Source organism: Hemibagrus wyckioides, linkage group LG17, assembly GCF_019097595.1.
Source record: "Hemibagrus wyckioides isolate EC202008001 linkage group LG17, SWU_Hwy_1.0, whole genome shotgun sequence".
Lineage (NCBI taxonomy): Eukaryota > Metazoa > Chordata > Actinopteri > Siluriformes > Bagridae > Hemibagrus > Hemibagrus wyckioides.
Window position 1 is genome coordinate 4,485,705 of NC_080726.1, and position 21,674 is coordinate 4,507,378.

General features: G+C 34.0%; 1 protein-coding gene across 1 annotated transcript in view; it reads left to right on the plus strand.

Annotated features, from left to right (window-relative positions):
• The window catches only part of zgc:153372 (uncharacterized protein LOC767695 homolog), a 10,155-nt gene extending 354 nt beyond the window's left edge, over positions 1-9,801 (plus strand). Inside the window, exons 2-11 of the mRNA XM_058414538.1 lie at positions 37-110; positions 636-763; positions 885-1,035; positions 1,301-1,437; positions 2,745-2,814; positions 2,911-2,992; positions 4,191-4,322; positions 4,989-5,131; positions 6,165-6,287; positions 7,957-9,801. Coding sequence (XP_058270521.1) covers positions 81-110; positions 636-763; positions 885-1,035; positions 1,301-1,437; positions 2,745-2,814; positions 2,911-2,992; positions 4,191-4,322; positions 4,989-5,131; positions 6,165-6,287; positions 7,957-8,052 — 1,092 coding nt within the window. The 5' untranslated portion in view covers positions 37-80 and the 3' untranslated portion in view covers positions 8,053-9,801. The remainder of the gene's footprint in view (positions 1-36; positions 111-635; positions 764-884; positions 1,036-1,300; positions 1,438-2,744; positions 2,815-2,910; positions 2,993-4,190; positions 4,323-4,988; positions 5,132-6,164; positions 6,288-7,956) is intronic.
• The last annotated feature ends 11,873 nt before the right edge of the window (positions 9,802-21,674 follow it).

Here is a 21,674-nt window from a genome sequence, read left to right on the forward strand (position 1 = left end):
TGTTAATGTCATGTTAATGTCATGTTAATATTACAGGGATTACAGCTTCTGTTAGTGCTGAGTCAGCGCGAGACATCAACATGGCGGATCTGATACATGAGAGTGTGAAGGTGAGGATTTATACCCCATATCTTTCTTTCTTTCTTTCTTTCTTTCTTTCTTTCTTTCTTTCTTGAGAGTTCTTTCTTTCTTTTCTTGTATTTTCTTTCTTTCTTTCTTTCTTTCTTTCTTTCTTTCTTTCTTTCTTTCTTTCTTACTTTCTTTCAGAGTTCTTGTATTTTCTTTCTTTCTTTCTTTCTTTCTTTCTTTCTTTCTTTCTTTCTTTCTTTCTTTCTTTCTTTCTTTCTTGAGAGTTCTTTCTTTCTTTCTTTCTTTCTTTCTTTCTTTCTTTCTTTCTTTCTTTCTTTCTTTCTTTCTTTCTTTCTTTCTTTCTTTTCTTGTATTTTCAGACTTACTTTCTTTCTTTCAGTTTGTGTATTTTCTTTCTTTCTTTCTTTCTTTCTTTCTTTCTTTCTTTCTTTCTTTCTTTCTTTCTTTCTTTTCTAATTGTTTAAAACAGATTGCCCTCCTCTTCCTGATGAACGACAGATGGACATGTTGGTGTTTAGCCGTTGCTGTGTGTTGTGTTTGTGTAGAGTTATTACAGCTCTCTGGAGTCTTCAGCTGCTTTACAGACGAGTGCTGCTTGTCCTGTTGTCTCTCGGCCGCTGTCTCCGAGCGTACAGCAGGCCCTCACACACGTCCATCCTGAGGTCTGCAAAAGGTGTGAATTATATCTGTTCATTATTTAACTCTACCAGCATCCTGAAGTCTCTTTTTAAGAGTTTAAAGAGGTTAGTTCCTGTTCAGTTGTTCTGAAGGGTCATGATTGGTCACTGTTGTAGGTTCTTTGGCTGTGGCCTGGTGGCTCCAGAGAAGCTGAGAGGATGTTCGGTTCTGGATTTAGGAAGCGGATCAGGTCGGGACTGTTACGTCCTCAGCAAACTGGTGGGAGAAGATGGACGTGTCACTGGCATTGACATGACTGAGGATCTGGTATGGGACAAATGACAGTGTATATGCATCATACAAAGATGGAAAACAATTTTAGTGCAAAAGTTTGTATTCCCCATGGACAAAAATGTGGGTGCATCCAACAAGACAGCAATCCAGTCTACAATACAGTGAAATTCAACAAAAATGGTTTTAAAATAAAATAAATGTAGTGAATTGGTCTCAGGAGCGGTGGGAAAGTGAGTGGATAGGTGTGTAAGTGTGTATAAATGTTTATGTTCTTCCATTTTTGTTCATATTTTTCCAGATACAGGCATCCAGGAAATACATCAGATATCACCAGGAGCATTTTGGCTATGCCAAGCCGAACACTGAGTTTGTTCGTGGATACATGGAGAAGCTGAGTGATGCAGGGATACAGGACGGAGCTATGGATGTAGTCGTGTGTGTAACATAGTTCATGTTCAGCAGTTCTGTTCAGAGCTTGATGAGTGTAGACAGGTCTAGAAGTACGGTGGCCGAGAAGTAAAAACTAAACAACAAATCCATAAACACAAAGACAATTCAGAGGTAGGTATAGTTTGCGAATGGAATTCTTACAGCTGATTGGACGAGACATCTGTCACTCAGGCTCTACAGGAAGTCCAAGAATAGAAAGTGGATTGGTGTGTGTATGAACACAGCTCTGCTCTTATAGCGCTCCTTACATCCTTTAATCTGGAATAGTTTGGTCTCCTGATCATTCCTGTGTTCTTCAGGTGTGTTTTTAGACAGACATCGCCAACTAATCTTTACGCCATGATACGCTATCAGTATATCCAAAATCACGCCATATGAACGTCCTTCCTCAAAGTAGCGCTGAATGAATTCCATTTTCTTATAAATATAAATATATGTGTTTGTTATTTTTTTAAAAAAGATTTAAAGTTGCGCTATCGGAAATAAATGGTTTAAAGTGAAGGCAGAACTCCAGACGTGCAAGAAATACAGATAGATCTCCTACTTCTTGTATATCCTGAGTGACAGCTGTCTTGTCCAATCAGAGGTAAAAAATTCCATTCGCAAACTATACCTACTTTTTTGGGTTTGTCTGAATTGTTATTTTGTTTTGCACTTCTCAGCTGCTGTATAGAAGAAATCAGAACTGATCAGATGCTCAGAATAAACTGATCAACTGAAATAATCAGACCTGTTTATTGCTTTATAACTATTGATCACATGTGTTTGTTTTTTTTTTGTAACAGAGTTTATCAGAACTTTTTTTTTATTTATAATTGAATTAATCAGATTTTTTTTTATTTATAACAGAGATGATCAGAACTGCATTTTTATTTATATCTGAATTGATCAGATATTTTTTATTAATTTTATTTTATTATTTTTTTTATCATTTTCTAAAATTAAGAACTGAATTTTTCAGACGTTTTTTTTTATTCACAGCTGAATTGATTCAGCTTGTTTATTAAGCTCTGTGTGAATTGATCAGATCTGTATTTTATAATTGTGTTTATCAGACCTATTTGATCATTTATAGCTGAATTAATCAGACTTGTTTTATTTTATTTATAACTGATGTGATCAGATCTGTTTAATCTTTTATATTTGAATTGATCAGACATTTTTAATTTATAACTGAACTGTGCAGACCTGTTTTTTTATTCATAGCTGAATTGATTAGACCTGTTCACTAATTTATAACCAAATTAATCAGATTGTCCTTACTCATATTTAAACCCACCCCCTCTGTGCAGGTCGAACTGTGTGATTTGTCTTTGTCCAGACAAACGCGCTGTTCTAAGTGAAGCTTACAAAATACTCAAGGTGAAGCATTTTCTCTTCGAAGCATCGGCTCATCTTCCTTCTTTATTTCTTTTTTGTGTTATTTCTGGTATTCATTTATTTCTCTTTATTCTATAGGTCGGAGGTGAGCTTTACTTCAGTGATATGTACGCGAGCGAGGTCGTCCCCGAGTCTTTCAGACTGGATCCTGTGCTTTGGGGTAGGACTCAACATTCTGCTCTCAATCAGGATAATTACAGTATATACTTTTATTCTGTGTGACTGATAACGTAATCGTACCATCCCACACATCCCCCTGGGCCTGAGAGAACACGATTACAATCATGAGTGTCATATAAAAATATAACTATTTATAACATCTCATGTTTTGTTCAGATGGATGTAATAAATGATGATATGAAGATAGTGGGTGCAGGTGTTGAGGATGCAGAAGATAGGGATAGGTGGAGAGAGATGATTCGCTGTGGAGACCCCTGAAGGGAAAAGCCGAAAGAAGAAGAAGATGTTTTGTTCAGATTGTCTTTACTTAATATTGTTGTTGAATATAATAAGAATAATCTTCTCTCAAAATTAGCATTTATTGTTAAATATTTGTCAGAGTAGATGTTTGAAAGGTTTTAAAAACATAAATTAAAAATATCTGAAATCTTTAATAGTTCATATAACCAATATATATTTTTCTGACACTTTTAAAAATACGTTTCTTGATTATTTTGTGTGGGAAAATACTTTCAATTTACTTTAAATGAATTAAAATAATATAATAATAATAATAATAATATTAATAATAATGTAATACAATATAATACTTTTAGCATTATATATAAAAATAATAATATAATTTTTTATTGTTTGTATTTTTTAATATTAAAAAATAATGAGGAATTAAGGAGTTTATAGAAATGAAGATATATATATATAAAACACGAAACATTATATATATATATATATATATATATATATATATATATAATTAAAGTTTCTTTAGGAAAATTCATTTTTTCCCCATAATATTGGGAATAATGCATATTTCTGTCCTAAACATGCAGATTCACTGAACAAATAAAGATCATTTTATTGATCATTTATAAAATTATGATACTCCTGTTGTTGTTATAACAGCAGTATGAATAATAAACAGATTTACTGAATAGAAAGTGGATAGAAAGTTTGTTTATTATCATATGCTTAGAGAAATAATTTGTGTTATTTGTTAATAAAATTCAGAATAACTCAAACAATGCTTGGTGTATAACGTGGAAGTGTTGGATTTTTTTGTATTTATTTTATTTATTTTTTCTGGATATTATTTCCTCCATAATATTTGTGTGCCATGGTACATTGTTCTTTCTGGTGAAGAAGCTTTTAGAAGATGATGCTGTGGTTTTCTGTGGCAGGTGAAGGAATGGGCGGCGCCCTCTACTGGCATGACTTCATCTCCATCATGAAGGACCTGGGTTTCAGCACGCCTCGTCTGGTTGCAGCTAGCCGTATCGACGTGCACAATCCGGAGCTTCGAGAGAAAGCAGGTCGATCTGTGTGATTGGTCACGTAGCTCTCGGAAACTACTCAGAAACTAAATTTAAAGTGTTATAGATTTAAATTGCTATAGCTGCGTTCCAAATGATGTACTACACACTCTGCACTTACACTATATTACACTATACTTACACAATTTGAATATTTTTTCTAGCTCAGCGTCATAGTTATAGTAGCCCCGCCCCTTTTTTGCTATGTAAGCAAAGCGGTGAGTGTTGAGTGTGTGAAGTTCCACACTGAAATTTTTCCAGTTGAATAAGTGGATTATCCATGTGCACTTCTTTTTCTTCTTCTTCTTCTTCTCCTTCTTCTTCTTCTTGAAATTTTCAGTATGAACACACGACTCAAATTAATACTAAGAGAAGATGAAGAAGAAGAAGTGTAGTAGAAGAGTGCATAAGTATGTAGTTTGAGACGTGGGGTTCTGTCATCATTTTATTTTCAGATAATACTGTGATTTATAGTAAATGTTCATTGTTGGAATAAATTCTTCATTTTGCTTTGTCTCAATTCTGAACAAGCATGACCTAAAATTTGCTAACAGCTTCCAAAAATTGATCCCTTTATATACAAGATCTCATATTTCTAATTTAAAACTCTTTTCTTTTTCTTTCAACACATCTTTACACTACTTTAACATCGTATATGTTTTTTAGGTGATATTAAATATGCCTCAGGGACCTATCGTGCCTTTAAATTGCCCAAACACTCCATTCAGACCACAGCGCTGGTCACATACAAGGGGACGGTTCCAGACTGTGCCGAGTGTTTTGAGCTCGATGCCTCAAACTCCTTTAAGGTAATTTTTCATGTCACTTTCAGTATAATAATCAGTATTAGTGAATATATTCATTTTTCAACGTTAATCATGACACGAAACATCTTAGCCTTATTTGTCTAGCCGTATATTTTCAAATTTGTGAATTCGTGCCAAGATGCCAAGAAAGTATAGACTATATGGCTAAATTTATGAATAATTTCCTAAGAACAGCATTTAGAAGGAAACAGGAAGGGGACCTAGAACAGATCCTTGTGGCACATCATTGTGAAAATTCTTTTAAAGATATTTTAGGAGAAATTTGCTTACTGCAGTAGTTCATTCCTGTGTATGTATGAGTATTGGACTAATATATGTAGGAAATACATAAGAAAGGAAAATAACAGTCACCACAACACATTTGTCTTTTTTTTTATTAAGTCTAGTGTTTTTTATTAAGTATGTCCTGATCGGTTTTATTCTAAGCGACTTGCTAACAACTGCAATTTTTATTTATTAAAAAAAGTCACATAGGTTTTGTCCAAGTAATATATATTTAATGTTGTGGAGCATCCACAAAACTAATTAGTTCCAGTTATCACTTATGTTATAGCAGCTATAAACATTTATTCCTTCAACATAGACTCTGGATTTTCTTTTTCTGTAAATTAACAGAATGAAAAAATAGAAATATAGCTTATATAAAGCACCAGAAGTCTTTTTTTTTTTTTCAGTTTATTTGTATAGCCATTTTAATATTGGACATTGTCTCAAAGCAGCTTTATCGAAATATAGAAATAAAAATATACAGTTTAAAATTAAATTTTTATAGTGTTGTTTTAAAAATGTAAAGTTGCACCTTTATTCAGTCATGTATATTTCTATTAGTTTATTCATACAGAGTTGCTGCTGTAGAGAATTAACCCAAACTTTTTGACCAATCAGTTTAGAGGTGTTATGTTATAGAGCTGTATGATGAATAAGCCAGACCCTCACTGCTCTCAATCCTCGTTTCTCTTTTCTGTGAGCTCGTGTTCAGCTTCACTGATGTGCTGCTGTTTCTGTTTTCATGCAGGTAAATGTGCCTGTAGAGGTGGATGCAGAGATGGCGGCTATCCTCCAGTACACACGTTTCTCGCCAGACTTCATCATCCAGATGACAGACAAGCCTGATCCTAGCCTCGGCTCGGCGCAGCAGGTAAACCAGACGGCCGATCTGTCATCTGTGTATTTTATTACCTTGGCTGGACAAGAATAACCAATCAAACTGCGACCCAGTTTGCATACCCTGAAAGAAATTCTTAAACATTGCCGTTTATTTGGAAAATATAACTGTTAATGCAAAAGATTTTTTCTTGGTCACGTGTAGTCATTAATTATCACATAGTTGTTTGACTCCTTTTTAAAACCTAATGATAACTGAAATTACCCAGACAGTCCTGATTAAAATGTCATTGAAATTTTGGCCACATTATAAACACACAGGTTGACACCCAGAGGTTTAAATGGCTATTAAAGGGAAGTTTACAAACCTGTAATTATTAATAGTGTCTGTGTGTAAATAGTCAGTGAGTTTCTCAGCTCATGAGGTGATGCACTGACTTGGCTGGATACTGCACCATGGGGAAGACAAAAGAACTGCCAATGGACCTGCGTAATAATGTAGTTGAATTTTATAAAGGAAATAAAAAGTTTAAAATGCCAGACAGTACTGTACAAACTCAGGTAGACCAAGAAAGATTTCACCCGCTACTGCCAGAAGAATTGTTCGGGACGCAAAGAAAAACCCACAAACAACTTCAAGAGAAATACAGGCTGCTCTGGATAAAAGTGTTCTTGTTTCAAGGAGCACAATGAGGAGGTACCTGAATGCAATTGACCTGCATGGTCGAGTTGCTAGGAGAAAGCCATTACTGTGCCCATGCCACAAAAAGGCCCACTTTCAGTATGCCAGACAGCACCTAGACATTGGAGTGGTGAGACCAAGAGAACTTTGTAGCCACAACCATAAACATTGTGTTTGGAGAGTCAACAAGGCCTGTGGTGAAACGTACACCATCCTCACTGTAAAGCATGGTGGTGGAACTCCATGTTTTGGGGCTGTGTGAGCTCCAGGGGCACAGGGAAGTTAGTCAAAATTGATCACAAGATGAATGCATCATGTTAACAGAAAATACTGGCAGACAATTTGCATTCCATAGCACGAAAGCTGCGCATGGGACACTCTTGAATGTTCCAACATGACAATGATCCAAAGCACAAGGCCAAGTTGACCCACCAATGGCTACAGCAAAAATAGGTGAAGGTTCTGGAGTGGCCATCACAGTCTCCTGACCTCAATATCATTGAACCAAAATTTACAGAAACTGGAGGCATTTTGCCAAGAAGTATGGGCAGCAATACCAGCTGAGAGAATTAACCTCATGCACAATTATTACAAAAGACTGCATGCCATCACTGATGCTAAAGGGGGCAATACACGATATAAAGAACTGAAGGTATGCAAACTTTTAAACAGGGATTATTTCCTTATTTTCTTTATTGTCATGTTTTGTTTGATAATTGTGCCATTCTGTTATGCCTTACATATGAACTTAAGTCTTATAAGAAATAAAATAAATTTGTTTTGCCTGCTTAGTCATGTTTTCTTTAAAAAATTCTCCCAAAATGCTCTGCAAAATTTTGAGCACAACATATATATATATATATATATATATATATATATATATATATATGTGTGTAGGTTTTTGTCTGTTTTTTTAATTTAATTTAATATTTATAATAAGTAATTATTTAATAATATTTGATTTAATAACACAAATATATTTTATTTATTTATTTTCTTTGTATTTTTCCATGCTTTTCAGTACTGCCACCTGAGCCCGTTCATACTGGCGGACAGACTGGGATCCTGTATGAAGCAGTGTTCAAAGACGGGCGTGGCTGCCGGAAGCTGCGGGTAACGAGGGAACGTTCATGGCGTCTGCTCACGGTGGGATTAAAAGCTCTAAACATCTAACAGAAACACACTGGCTTCAAAAGAGGAATCCGAGGCCTTTGTGTGTTTTGTTTAGTGATTTTGTGTGACTGAAAATGATTTATTACACAGGACCAATTCATATTCAAAACAGATAATCCGTGTGTCAGGATTTGATGATTCTATGTAAATCACATTTGCGTATTTGAAATGACTTCAGCTGCAAAATCATTGATCGATATTCTCGTGAAAGAATACTAACGTAAACCTACGTCAGAATATTTACACAGGGAAAGTTATTCGTATGTGAAGCTGCTTGAGTTGATTTTCTGAGCTCGGTGTTAAAAACGATGCTAATCGGCTAACAAGTGCCCGAGACGGGGGTCGGGGGAGGGGTATGGGGAGCAGGAGGGGGAGGAGGGAGGGCGAGTGGGGGGGTTGGGGTTTATCAGTACTGTCTAGATGACTGCTTAAAACACAAACCTTTGCCATTTATATAGAGCAAAATGTTCTGAGAAAACGAGAACGAAATATTTTTTCTCTTAGAATACGATATAAAAAAGCACTTAATACAATGAAATCAGACTTAAATATTGTTTGTCACATACGTAGAATGCTTTTCGATCGTCTGTGTCATAAAATAGATTAAAAATTGTTAAAATAAAAATGGAAATAAAACCTGTACGAAGAAAGAGAAATCATATATTAAATACATCCTGATACTTCCTGATTTTTACACAATCAAATGGATTGTATGAATATTATTAGATTTTGAATATTGTTTTCTGCCACCCTTTCACGTTTTTTAAAAACTCTATGTTTTTTTAAATTCCAGATATATTTGAGATACAACACTGGTTTAGTCAGTGAAGGTAGATGGACAGGGTAATTTCTGTTTCTGCGATTCTGTGGGATTAGCGGCAAAAACCAAAACTAGCACACACACTTCATCTTACTGAGTGCGACTTTCAAATATATTTGTAAAAAATATAGAAATAAAACAACCGAAGGGATCGAGACGTTCTCACTCCACCCTAGATTTAAATTAAATGACAGCACATGGGGTCACGACCACTAGTTTGGGAACTTGTGTAGGATAGTTCTAGCTGTAATTATCACATTAACATTCATCACCGCAAATTTGGTCTAATTTAACAAAATGGCTTCCACACTCATTATTCAGGAATCGTTTAAATAGAATTTGATCCAGGACATTTTCTTTTTCTTTTTTTTATAATATATGAAAAGAAGTTAAAACAGCAGGCTGGATGTAAAATGGATGTAAAAGACATACATAAAAACATGACATTTTTGGCTTATTATTAAAGAATTAGTATAATATTCTTGAATTGATAAATTCTCTTGCACTGTAAAAAAAATATATTGCAAATTTTACACTAGGCTGTCTGTTAACAAAAACTACAATATACGACTTTAAAACGTTTGTATAAGTCCAGTCCATTGACTTTTCAGGGGGAAAAAACCCCGCAAAATTAGCCAGAATTTTTTATTATTTTAAATTACTGCTTTGTAATTTGAGCCGAGACGCTTGTGACATCCCTCTTCCATTCACGTGCATCAAACAGCTATTAAAGAAAATAATCGCATATGCGTCTTTATTGGTTGGACTTTAACATAAGAATCCTGTGCAGGAAATTTCCCCAATTCAAGAAGTTTTCCAGAAAAATAAAAATGCAAATATTTGTGAAGAAAATGCTAAAGAAAAAAAAAACAACACCACAGGAATTAAGAGTTAAAATCAAAAGTTTTTAACTGTAAAAAATCACAAAAAACTCTAAAGAAACCCAGAAAGGACTTAGTACACGATTTTGAAGTTCAAGTTTGCTAAGATGAATGGTTTCCTTCACCAAATGTGCGACTTTTTCATGCAAATGAGCAAATGTACTGAATTATGTGTAATTTTATACTGTTACAAATATTACAGAACTTTTACTGTAAATATTTTAACGGTGTACATTTTCCCACAGTGTTTTTTTATTTACATTTACCTGTTTATACATGTAATTCCATAATCCTAAATCATAAACTAAATCTGATTAAAATAGCAGAGATAGACTGTTAGGTATTTTTATTTTTTATTATTATTGTCTCTAGGTGGCACTAAAGATCTGTTATTGAACCAGTACCATTTCTTCCTTTGGACTATTATGATGAACTTTATAACCTCGTACCCTGAAGTGTGCAGCTAGTTCTGGAAAAAAAATGAATTAAAAAAATGTCATTTAAACTCAGTCCACTGCAGCATGAGACACTGGTGTGTGTGTGTGTGTCTATTAAACATAGTCTTAGAAATCCATTACACAATACATTCAGCTGTGAGGAGATGTGTGAGGAAATATTAATAAATACATAATAAACATGTAATCATGAATGGATTTGAGTTGAGAGTGTGTGTGTGTGTGTGTATGTGTGTGTGTGCGCAGCGCTAGATATCACGCGTTGAAGCGTGGCTCAGACACATTTGCAATGGAAAATTACAAATTCTACTTATCCCCCGACTGGATCATATAAGTTCAGCGTGTTATTTATTTTCCAGTGCAGAGCTTTATGGTTGGGTTTAAACAGGGTCTTATATGAGCCTTACAGAAGATTGCCTTGCTTGCAGAAATGAGAAGAAGAAGAAGAAGAAGAAGAAGAAAAAAAAAAAAACATCCCTGCCCTGTCCTTTGGGTCTGGAGAGGGAGTGGTGTGTGTGTGTGTGCAGGTTTTGATATCTTGGTGGGAACTAAATGTCAGAGAGTTATGTCAATGTGGGGCATTTTGCTGGTCCTCAATGAGATGACTTAAGATTAAGAAGCAGATTAATAATAATAAGAAGGAGAAGAAATAATTCAGTCAGTGGGAGGGTTTTTGCAAAGATAGGAAGACAAACGTGTGTGTGTGTGTGTGTGTGTGTTGGGCAGATTTTTATATTTTGGTGGGAACCCAAAGTCCCCACAAAGATGTGGGGACATTTTGCTGGTCCCCAAGAACATAACTGCATCAGTGGAAGGTCTTTGCAAGGATAAGAAGACAAATTTGTGTGTGTGTGTGTGTGTGTTATATCTACATGGGAAGCAAATGTCCCCACAAGGAAAGGAATATCAGACATTTCTACTCGTATGGGGATATTTTGCTGGTTCTCATAAAGATCTTTTACAAAAACATAAAAATAAAATCATAATAAAAGCAGAGATAATAGTGTCAGTAGAAGGTCCTTGCAAGGATAGAAAGACAAGCTGTGTTTGTGTGTGTGTGTGTGTGTGTGTATGTGAGATATCCTCAGCTCAGTGGAGGAAGCAGGTGTGGCGTGAATGTAAACAGAGCTCTGAGGAATGACTCGCATTGTCCTCATTTCACCTCTCTCTCAAAGTGCCTCGTTCTGGAGCTCGCCCAAATCGCATCCCATTACTTTTAGCCACTTAATGCACTGTCAATACCCAGAGCTGGAAAGCATGTAGCGTCAGAAGACACCGGGAATAGAACAGTAACGTTGAGCTGAAGAAGCCGGAGCGTGAGTATCAACAGTACACGAGTTTGCTCTGCTGGTTTGTGTGTTGGGTTCCAGCCAAGTGAAACTGCACGCTTTCCCCCGGATTTTAAACAGAGCTTTTCAGCACGCTGCTGGATTTTCTCAGGCAGATCGTGTCTATTTTTAGAGTAAGACAACAGGTACTGATACATCCTGACAGAGAGCAGCCTTCAAAACCCTAACCCTGAGGCTGCGGTGAAAATACAGGAATTTGTTTTCTTTAACTGGAAATATACAGGACGTTTTATCCTGTAAGAGCAAAAGTGGGAGGGGCTTGTTCTATCTCATTCCTGTCAGTCATTTGCCTCCGAGCTCATGTATGCAGAAGAGGATAGAGAGCAGTTATCTGTCTTCATATGTCTCTGAAACATGTGACAGCCTTCACCCTCCATTTCAGCTTCTTTCATTACCATCTGGAAGCAGTAATAATAAAATAATAGTACAGTCTAATCTCGATCATTTCATTTAGACTTTTACTATAGATTTAAGATTATGGGATCTTGAAATTTATCCCAGATTATCTATAAAATATAAGATTTTGCAGTTATGGCATTAAGGGTTTATGTAAAGACTGTGTACGCTGTAAAAAATTAAAAGGCTGTAAATTTTACAGTAAAAAAAATTAATAATGATTTAATCAATAATATAAAACAGCAAAGTACAACAGAGTACTGTAATATCTGACACAGTATAAAATGACATATTTTTTCATCTCGATGATGTTTAAATAAAGTTCCTACAGAATTTCATGGACATGATTATTGCTGTCAAAAAAAACTAATTTTTATTTTTTATTTTTTCTTATTCATTTATTTATTTATTGCTGCAAAAATGTAACACCAACACTAAAATATTTTATTTTAACACTTAATTTTAACGCTAAAATATTTTATCCTCACAGTTAAATTTTCACACTAACATTTAACACTAAAATGTTTTATTTTACCACTAAACTTTAACACTAACGGTAATAATTTAACACTGAAATATTTTATTTTCACACTAAAATCTAACACTAACTAAAAATTTACCACTAAAATGTTTTGTTATTTTAACCCTTTAATTTGAAAGCTAGATTTTAACACTAACACTAATATTTTACCAGTATAATGTTTTATTTACACTCTTAAATTTGAACTTCATCACTAAGTTTAATTTTTATTAATCTAGATTTATTTATCAGGTGTCTGTTTCAGGTGAGGCTCGCGTAAATCGCTAACACCTAATATCGTAAGATAGGATAAAAAACTTTTTACAAAATATTTTTTCTAATATATTTTTTTATATATTTCGGAAAAACAGAAATCTGGGAGTTCTATCCCTCTGCTTATCACCTTTTTACCAAAAGAAGCTCCTCTACATTTATACAAAGTTTCCAGAAAGCTCTTGGATGATCAGCATCATCCACATCAACCTGTGACTCTTCACCTGCAGTAAAATTACTCGCTGCGTTTAAACTGGAGCCTGAGCCTCGTCTCTTCGCTCCACTGACCTCTGCTCTGTGATTACTGTGTAGAAGAGGTTCATGTTTCTCTTTCTGACAGGTTCTACATCTACACAACACACACACACACACACACACAACACACACACACTATCAGCTTAATTCAACAATGATTTTAAAAGATGTACAATAAGAATTTACAGAAATGAACATGAGCAAGTAAAAACTGAGGATTCACTTTTTCGGATAAAATATGATGAGGACTGAGAAATATTTATTTAGTTAAAAATAGTCAGGGAAAGCAATGATTAGTGAAATTTAAAAAAAAAAAAGTGTTTATTCGGAGTAAGTCGGATGCTAAAACTGTCTAATTTTAGGCAGGAATGTAAATATTTAAGCGATAAAATTCTTCAAAAATTTCTAGATTAAAGCTTTGTATCCTACTTAGTGCACATGTACTTAGTCATATTCATCAATCTATAACGTGTATTAAAATTGTAATAAGAAAGAACCTGACTAAGAATCAGCAAAGAATTCAAAGATGATGGGGATTCATCACTTTTATCTATATATAAATGGAATAAAATTGAATTAAATTGAGTGAAAGTGACAATGAACTTTATGACCAAGAATTTTTACAGCACAGTGTCAAGAGCTTTGAAGGAAAAGAAATAATAAAAAAGGGTGAATAAGAATTTAGTGTAGAGGAAAAATGTCCCATGTTACAACAATATGCCAACAAAAATAACCCAATTATTAGACATACTTTTTATCCGGTTACAGAAAACACAAAGCTTAAAGCCTAACTCCAGCCTAACTGGAACTGTGACACTGGAGATGCTTTCCAGGAAAAAAACAAAACTTCTGCTTGCAAAAAAACTACATCATATTTATAAGCGATTATACAGTCTTGCAATCTTTTTTATCTATTTATTTATTTATTTATTTATTTATTTATTTATTTATTTATTTATTTATTTATTTATTTATTTATTTTTACTTTAATTTTTATTTTAATCTGTGTTGAAGTTAACGTTAGAAAGGGTTTCTGTTGGAAAATTGAAAAATTAATCAACCAATCAGCAGCATGGGAAGGAAGGAGTTAAAGAAAATATATTTGAGTGTTTGTAAAAAAAAAAAATGTTTAAATAAAATAAAAAAAGGGAATTTTGGTGTGAAAAGGTACAGAATCAACAAAATTAGATTTCAGTGAACCAGAATAAAGAAATTAAAGGAGATAGATATATAAATAAATAAATAAATAAATAAATAAGTACAGCTGCTGTGGGTACACGTCCTTTTTCTGTTGGTTTGTTTGTTTTTATGAGAAAAGCTTAGTTTTATTGTTTATTAATATTTGTAGGAAAAAATAGTTTTTCAATTTATTTATTTATTTTTCAGAGCACATTTGTCAGGGTAAACAAAAATTGAATTTTGATATGTTGTTTTTCTTTCATTTTCTTTTATTTTTTTAGGATAATTGGCAGAGAAAATATATATATAAAATATGTAGTTTAATATGGTGCTTTTAATTTAATTTAATTTTATTTTATTTTTCCAGAGGACATTTAGTGAAATAAACATAGATAAATTTTTTAATGCATGTTTTTTTTTTAATACATCCATATGAGAAGAAGTTTACTGACAATTTGTGACTAAAAAACTTGCAAAGCTCGCCTTTTATCCCAGCTGGCAGCTGCAGATCTCCAGGAGTGCAAAGAGCTTTTTTTGGTGGGGGGGGGGACAAAAAAAAAAGGGAGTGTGGATTCAGCGAAGAGGAAAAATGAATCGGTGCTCTTGACCTGCTCCGGGGCTCCTCCCCCACCGAGGCGAACCTGTTCCACAAACACGAGGAATCTCTTCCGCGAGCTGCTTGACTGACCATGCGAGATCAAAAGCCCTCGCCGTTACCCAAACCTCCCCTCTCCGCCCCTTTTCGTCCAAGCCGGGAGCTGATTGAAGCGATTCATGACCAGGTCACGACCCCTGCATGCCAAACACAGGCTGAGGAGAGACGAGAAGCTTGACTTACTCGACTCTTTCAAAAGCCCGGGCCGCAGCTTCCTTCGGCACACATCCTCTACGCTTCCTGTTTCCTGATTTACGATGTTTAATTTGGGACGAGTCCTGTTATCTGGTCTGCATCAATTTTACAAGATAACACAAACTAACGCCTTTATTTATTTATTTATTTATTTATTTAGCGTTCCCTGTTCATTTTATTTCTTATTTATTTAACAGGGATAAATAATGTATTAAGTTTTGTAGCTATTACCGCTGAAGGAAGGCTTAAATATTGATGCGTTTGCTTTGATCAGCTTTCAGCAAACATTTTTTGTCTCTTTCTTTTCCACGTCCTACTGCGATGCCTCGTATTGATTCCCCTCATACCACCGAGCATGCAGCGGCTTAGTTCTTGTTCGGCGTCGCTCTCGGCTTTAATTAAAAGGTTATTAATACCAAATCAGGCAAGGAGATTAGCCCTGTGGTTATTGAGGGAATGCTTTGTGGAATCACAATGCCCTTTCTTTCTTTCTTTCTTTCTTTCTTTCTTTTTTTTTTCCTCTCACATTTTTTTTATAAGTCCCGTCGTATTCATCGACTTCACAGACAACAAAGGGCTTTAAAATATCAGCTAACAGATCCATGAAGGAAGAGATCTAAATTGTGCTGTGTTGTTAACCTAAAAAGCTTATTCAAAGTTATGCTAAAGCGCTCCGACGCTTTGATCTCTCGAGCAAATAAAACGACAGAGGGGAAACACAATGGAATTTGGTTTTAGAGGAATTGGGGGATTTGATCTGACCTACTTAAATACGTCTTTCCTTTTAAGGCGATTTGATCATTAAGAAGCTAATGGATCATCATATTTGCTTTGACAGTGTTCATGTGTTATCATTATCGATGTATTCATTGATAGAGACTTCAAAGGACTTCGGTACGTCGCTCTGGATAAAGGCGTCTGCCAGCTGTTGTAAATGTGAATATACATCATTACGAGTACAAAAAGGAAAGTTGTAGTCTTTAATAATAATAATATTTTTTTTAATGTATTTATTATTTATTTTTATATTTATATTTTATATGAAATATATTATAATATTTTTATATTAATTATATTTCATTTTTTAAAATACAAAGCACACTGGAAAAAAGGACACTCTGGAATATTACTCTTATATAATGAGCTTAAAACTGCGAGCAATCCTTTTCTCCTTTCTCCGAGCGTTTGGTCTAGACATCATGTGACACCTGACAGAACATCCTTTAGTGAAGTGCTGACATCATCACATTTCGCCCCTCCATCCCGGACTATCTAGTTAAAGCTGATCTAACGGCATGATAGAAAGCGTGCGTTAAATATTTCAACACATTTCAGTCAATCACATCAGTGGAAGTATCAGAAAAATCAGGACTACTGAGCCTTCAATCCTGCTGGGAAGTTCATATTTACGGGTAGGAAAGTCGTAATTATGACATCAGAGGTGTTCCGGTTACTTTTCGTTGGAGCAAGATGGAGGTGTACTTTAACTAGCTAAAAATGAGGAACAAGGAATTGGGTGTGTTTTTCATTCAGTGCTTAAACTTTAAACTTTGCTTGTATTTCAGAAACCTGCCTCATAAACCAAATCCATAACAATTAACACTTACTCGAGTCAGCTTCTGAGGCGAGTAAACGTTCTCAACAAATTTACCCTCAACTACAGACGCTGCTTCTGTCATGTTTTCATACTGACACTCCCCCTGACTGACGCTCAAATTACAAGCTATTAATTAAAATATTAAAATATTTTATTTATCCACATTTCTTCAATTTCTGTTCTTTCATTTTTCAACACACTTTTTAACACTAACACTTTCTATGAAGCCTATAAGCACTAACCTATGAATACCTGCTGGAATGTAAAACGTATAAATGGTAAACTAAAAGCTTGTTTATGTCATGTTATAATGCATTCATAAGGTATAATAAACATTTTTATTAGTATTTCTGAAGAAAATATAATAAATAATGCAACAAGGTGTATGCAATACCTTATGAATGTTTTATAACGTGATTATAAACATGTTCATACTTCATTAACGTCAGCCTTCTTTGAAAGGCTTATTGCAATTTTTCAGTAGTATATCATATTACTACACTAAGTTCTTATGACCAAGTGTTATAACCCATAATAAACAGGTGTTATAACGCATTATGAACAGGTGTTATTACGCATTATGAACAGGTGTTGTAAGGCATTATGTACAGGTGTTATAACCCATTATGAACAGGTTTTATAACGCATTAGGAACAGGTGTTATAACCCATTATGAACAGGTGTTATAACCCATTATGTACAGGTGTTATAATGCATTATGAACAGGTCTTATAATGCATTTTGTGCAGGTGTTGTAACGCATTATGTACAGGTGTTATAACCCATTCTGAACAGGTGTTATAACCCATTATCTACAGGTGTTATAATGCATTATGAACAGGTGTTATAGCGCATTTTGTGCAGGTGTGGTAATGCATTATGTACAGGTGTTATAACCCATTATGAACAGGTGATATAACCCTTTATGAACAGGTTTTATAACGCATTAGGAACAGGTGTTATAACCCATTATGAATGGGTGTTATAACGCATTATGTACAGGTGTTATAACCCATTATGAACAAGTGTTATAACTCACTATGTACAGGTGTTATAATGCATTATGAACAGGTGCTATAACGCATTATGATGCATCCTGATCTGTATTATGTACTAATTTTTTTTATAAATTGTCATACATTTTTTTAACATACATAGTGTCATACATAGTGTTTAACTGACACTTACACAAGCATTTACAGAGTCTTGTGCCAGGTGTCATAAGGTATTATGTCACACCATATGCTTATGCTATTTAACACATTATAAATGCTTGCTCTGTAAACCTTTTGAATATAAAAAAAAACTTTTAATCCAAAGGTATAGAGGATTATATTTGTTGTTCTTTATACAAATAGAATGTCAGTTCAGGCATCTAGGCATCAACATCGATCATTTCAAGCATCAATATTTTGATGAAAATGCCTTTGAGCGAATGAAGCGGAGGGAGCAGAGGCACGACTCTGACCTTCAGACGAGTGGACGACCGAAAGCCGAGATGATAGCTTGTCGTCTGTGTCAGGACTTTTAGCTGCTGATGTGTAGATTTAGCGCTCTGCTAGCGGGCAGCAGACGCTGTCATTTACATAACATCTTATATAATGCTTCTGTCTGTGAAGCTGAAGCCGAAAAAGGCACAGAGCTCCAGTCAGATACACAACTGAAGATTTGGAACTGAAGAGAATACACAGATGATGATGATGATGATGATGATGATGATGATGATGATGATGATTTCACAGCTGATGCTGCTGAAATTTGTGGAATTTTACTCGATCCGTTTATTTGTGATTGTGTTATCTAATATCGTACTCTTCATTACTTTGAGATTCTGGATTCTGATTGGTCAGAAGAGTAACTACTCTGAATGGGTAACATGACAAGCTGGTTGCTATAGTAACAATGTACACGAGGACACCGTAAATTTAAAACCACTGATGTGTTGATGCAGGTTTTATGATTTCAATTATAAAACGTTATGTTACGAATGAAACTAGTTCACATACAAAGTGACAGTGCAACGTCCCCAGGAACAGGTGTCATAATGCATTATAACAAAACGTGACAAGTGATAATCTATACTTAAATATTATGCATGTAACATGCTATTTTTGAGCAATTACACAAGCTTATCAAGGCATTATAAGCTGTTATGTATGCTATGTTCATCAATTTTTCTTGATGAATACAGAATTCATAGGAAATGTTTTCAAAATTTGTTGCTTAAAATACTTTTAAATGTGTTAAAGTGATGGTACATAAAACTAGTGTCTGTATTGTGCATTATAATACATTATATAACTACTCTGAATGGGTAACATGACAAGCTGGTTGCTATAGTAACAGTGTACATGAGGACATTTAAAACCACACGTAAAGAGCGACTATTTTTGGAAGGATTCCACAGTTTTACAATTTTAATTACAAAATGTTATTAATAAAGTGTTTGTAGGACATGTTTCCAGATTTGAGGCTTAAAAAACTTGTATACTTCACTAGTATCTCAATGCAGTGTTATAGTGCATTACAATGGCTTTATGAACATGTTTCATAATGCATTATAACAAAACCTCATAATCTATACCCATGCTTCATCAAGTTTTATGCATGTAACAATGGCTACTTATAAACAATTCCACAAGCTTATACCACACATTTTAAGGAATAATGTACGCTATATAACATTTCATAATCGGTTTACTTCAGATGTGTCATAGTGTCAACAGGTGTCATAATGCATTATAACATAACCTGAAAAATCGTACTCTATCTTCAAGTGTAATCTATGCAACATACGTATATGCTGTTTATGAGCAATTACACTAGCTTATCAAGGCATTATAAGTTGTTATGTATGCTATATAACATTTTATACATGCAGATCTCGAAAATGAATATAGGATTCATAAGAAATGTTTCCAAAATATGTTGCTTAGAATCTGGTTTACTTAAGTAGTGTCATACTGGATTACAATGTCTTTAGAAAACAGGTGTTATAATGCATTATAACATGCCTTATTTAAGTGCCTTATTTAAGTACCTTATTTAAGTGCATGTAACGTGTTATAATGTATGTTTTGCATGTAACGTGCTATTTATGAGCAATTATACAAGCTTAGCAAGGCATTATACGCTGTCACGTAAGCTATATAATGTTTTATAAAAGCAGAGCTTGACTATGAATACAGGATTCATAGGAAATGTTTCCAAAATAGGTTGCCTAGTAACCAGTGTACTTTAATAGTGCCATAGTAGATTACAGTGTCTTTAAAAACCAGGTGTCATAATGCATTAAAACATAACCTGACAAGTGATACAGGATTCATAAGAAATGTTTCCAAAATTTGTTGCTTAAAAATACTTGTGCTAAAGTGATAGTACATTAAACTAGTGTCTGTAATGTGCATTATAACACATTATATAATGTAACCTGACATTTTGAGGCCATACTATATACTTGTTCTTTATAAGGTGTTTGGCTTGTAACTATATCTGTTTAGTAGCAATTACACAGACCTTTTCCAGGCATTGTAATTTGTTATGTATGCTATATAATGCATTATAAATGTAGATTATAAATACAGAATTCAAAGTTTGCTTTTTTTTTTTTGAAGAAATGAATACAAGTTTAAGTTTATGTCATGTTATAATGCATTCATAAGGTATAACACACATTTTAATTATTTCAGAAAATATATATTACAATTTAAAGTTATTTGTATATACAGCCTATAAAGCAGCTATGGTAATGCTTTCTGTGATGGCCAAAGCTCTAATAAACTCTGAGCATCTTCATATCATGTTATAAGGCATTCTTAAACTATTACACACATTTATATATATATATATATATATATATATATATATATATTTATATATATATATATATATATATATATATATATATATATATATATATTATTTAAAAAAAAATGTCAAAATAACTATTTGAAAAAAATAAATAAGACTTAAAAAAAATAAATAAGACTATTTTCATACATAGCTATAATGTGTCTATTGTCTATGTTGGCCATGTTGATAATCAGCTATAAGCACAATCATGCTATAATGCATTTGTAAGGTGTAATACACATTTTTATAATTATCTTATGGTAACAATTTGTTTGAAGGACATAGCTATAATAAACTCTGACCTCTGATGTTCATATCATGTTATAATGCATTCAAGGTTATATGTACATTATACAATACAATACAATACAATATAAAAGCATAAGCTATGGTTTGGTAATGTGTTAGGAGAAGAAACAAAACACTGTGATGTGCTGTTATTGGAAAATAATCAACTTTATTATTATTATTATTATTATTATTATTATTATTATTATTATTAAATTAACAATACACATCTTGCTTATTCCAGCTCTTTATAGTTTATTAATGCCTAAGCATATAGTTTAATTATTAATCCTAAAAACATTCATATGAACATTGACCTTTTCATCCTGCACACTAAAAAATATGACTAATTTAAAAAAAATATATATATTAAATCCAAACTCAATACAGATGTAGTGAGAAGAGTCAAGCGGTCACTGATCAGCATTGTGATGCTGGCTGTAGTCCAAATGAAGATCTGATGAAGGCTATTCCAGGGTCCAATTCTTGTCCAATCCCCACCCCCTCCTCGGGGTCTGATTAGTCTCCTGAATAATTCTGGAAAAGGGCGCAGTGACGACAGGCTCAATGCTGCTTGAAGTGCAGAGCTGCAGTGGTGTAGTGAAGGGGTTTGTGTGGTCCTGTGATCAGATTACAAACTACACCAGCTGCTGCACAACAAGGCTCCGGCACACGCTGACTGAAAACGGCCGCAAGATTGCTCCGAATACTCCGAGTGACTTTGCTGTGGTAGAGCTTGGAGGTTGGAAAGAGAAACTGGCAACAGTGGAAGACTTGATATGAAAGCCGTAGTTATAATAAACCATGAGCATATTCATATCAGGTTATAAATCATTCATAAGACACAGTGG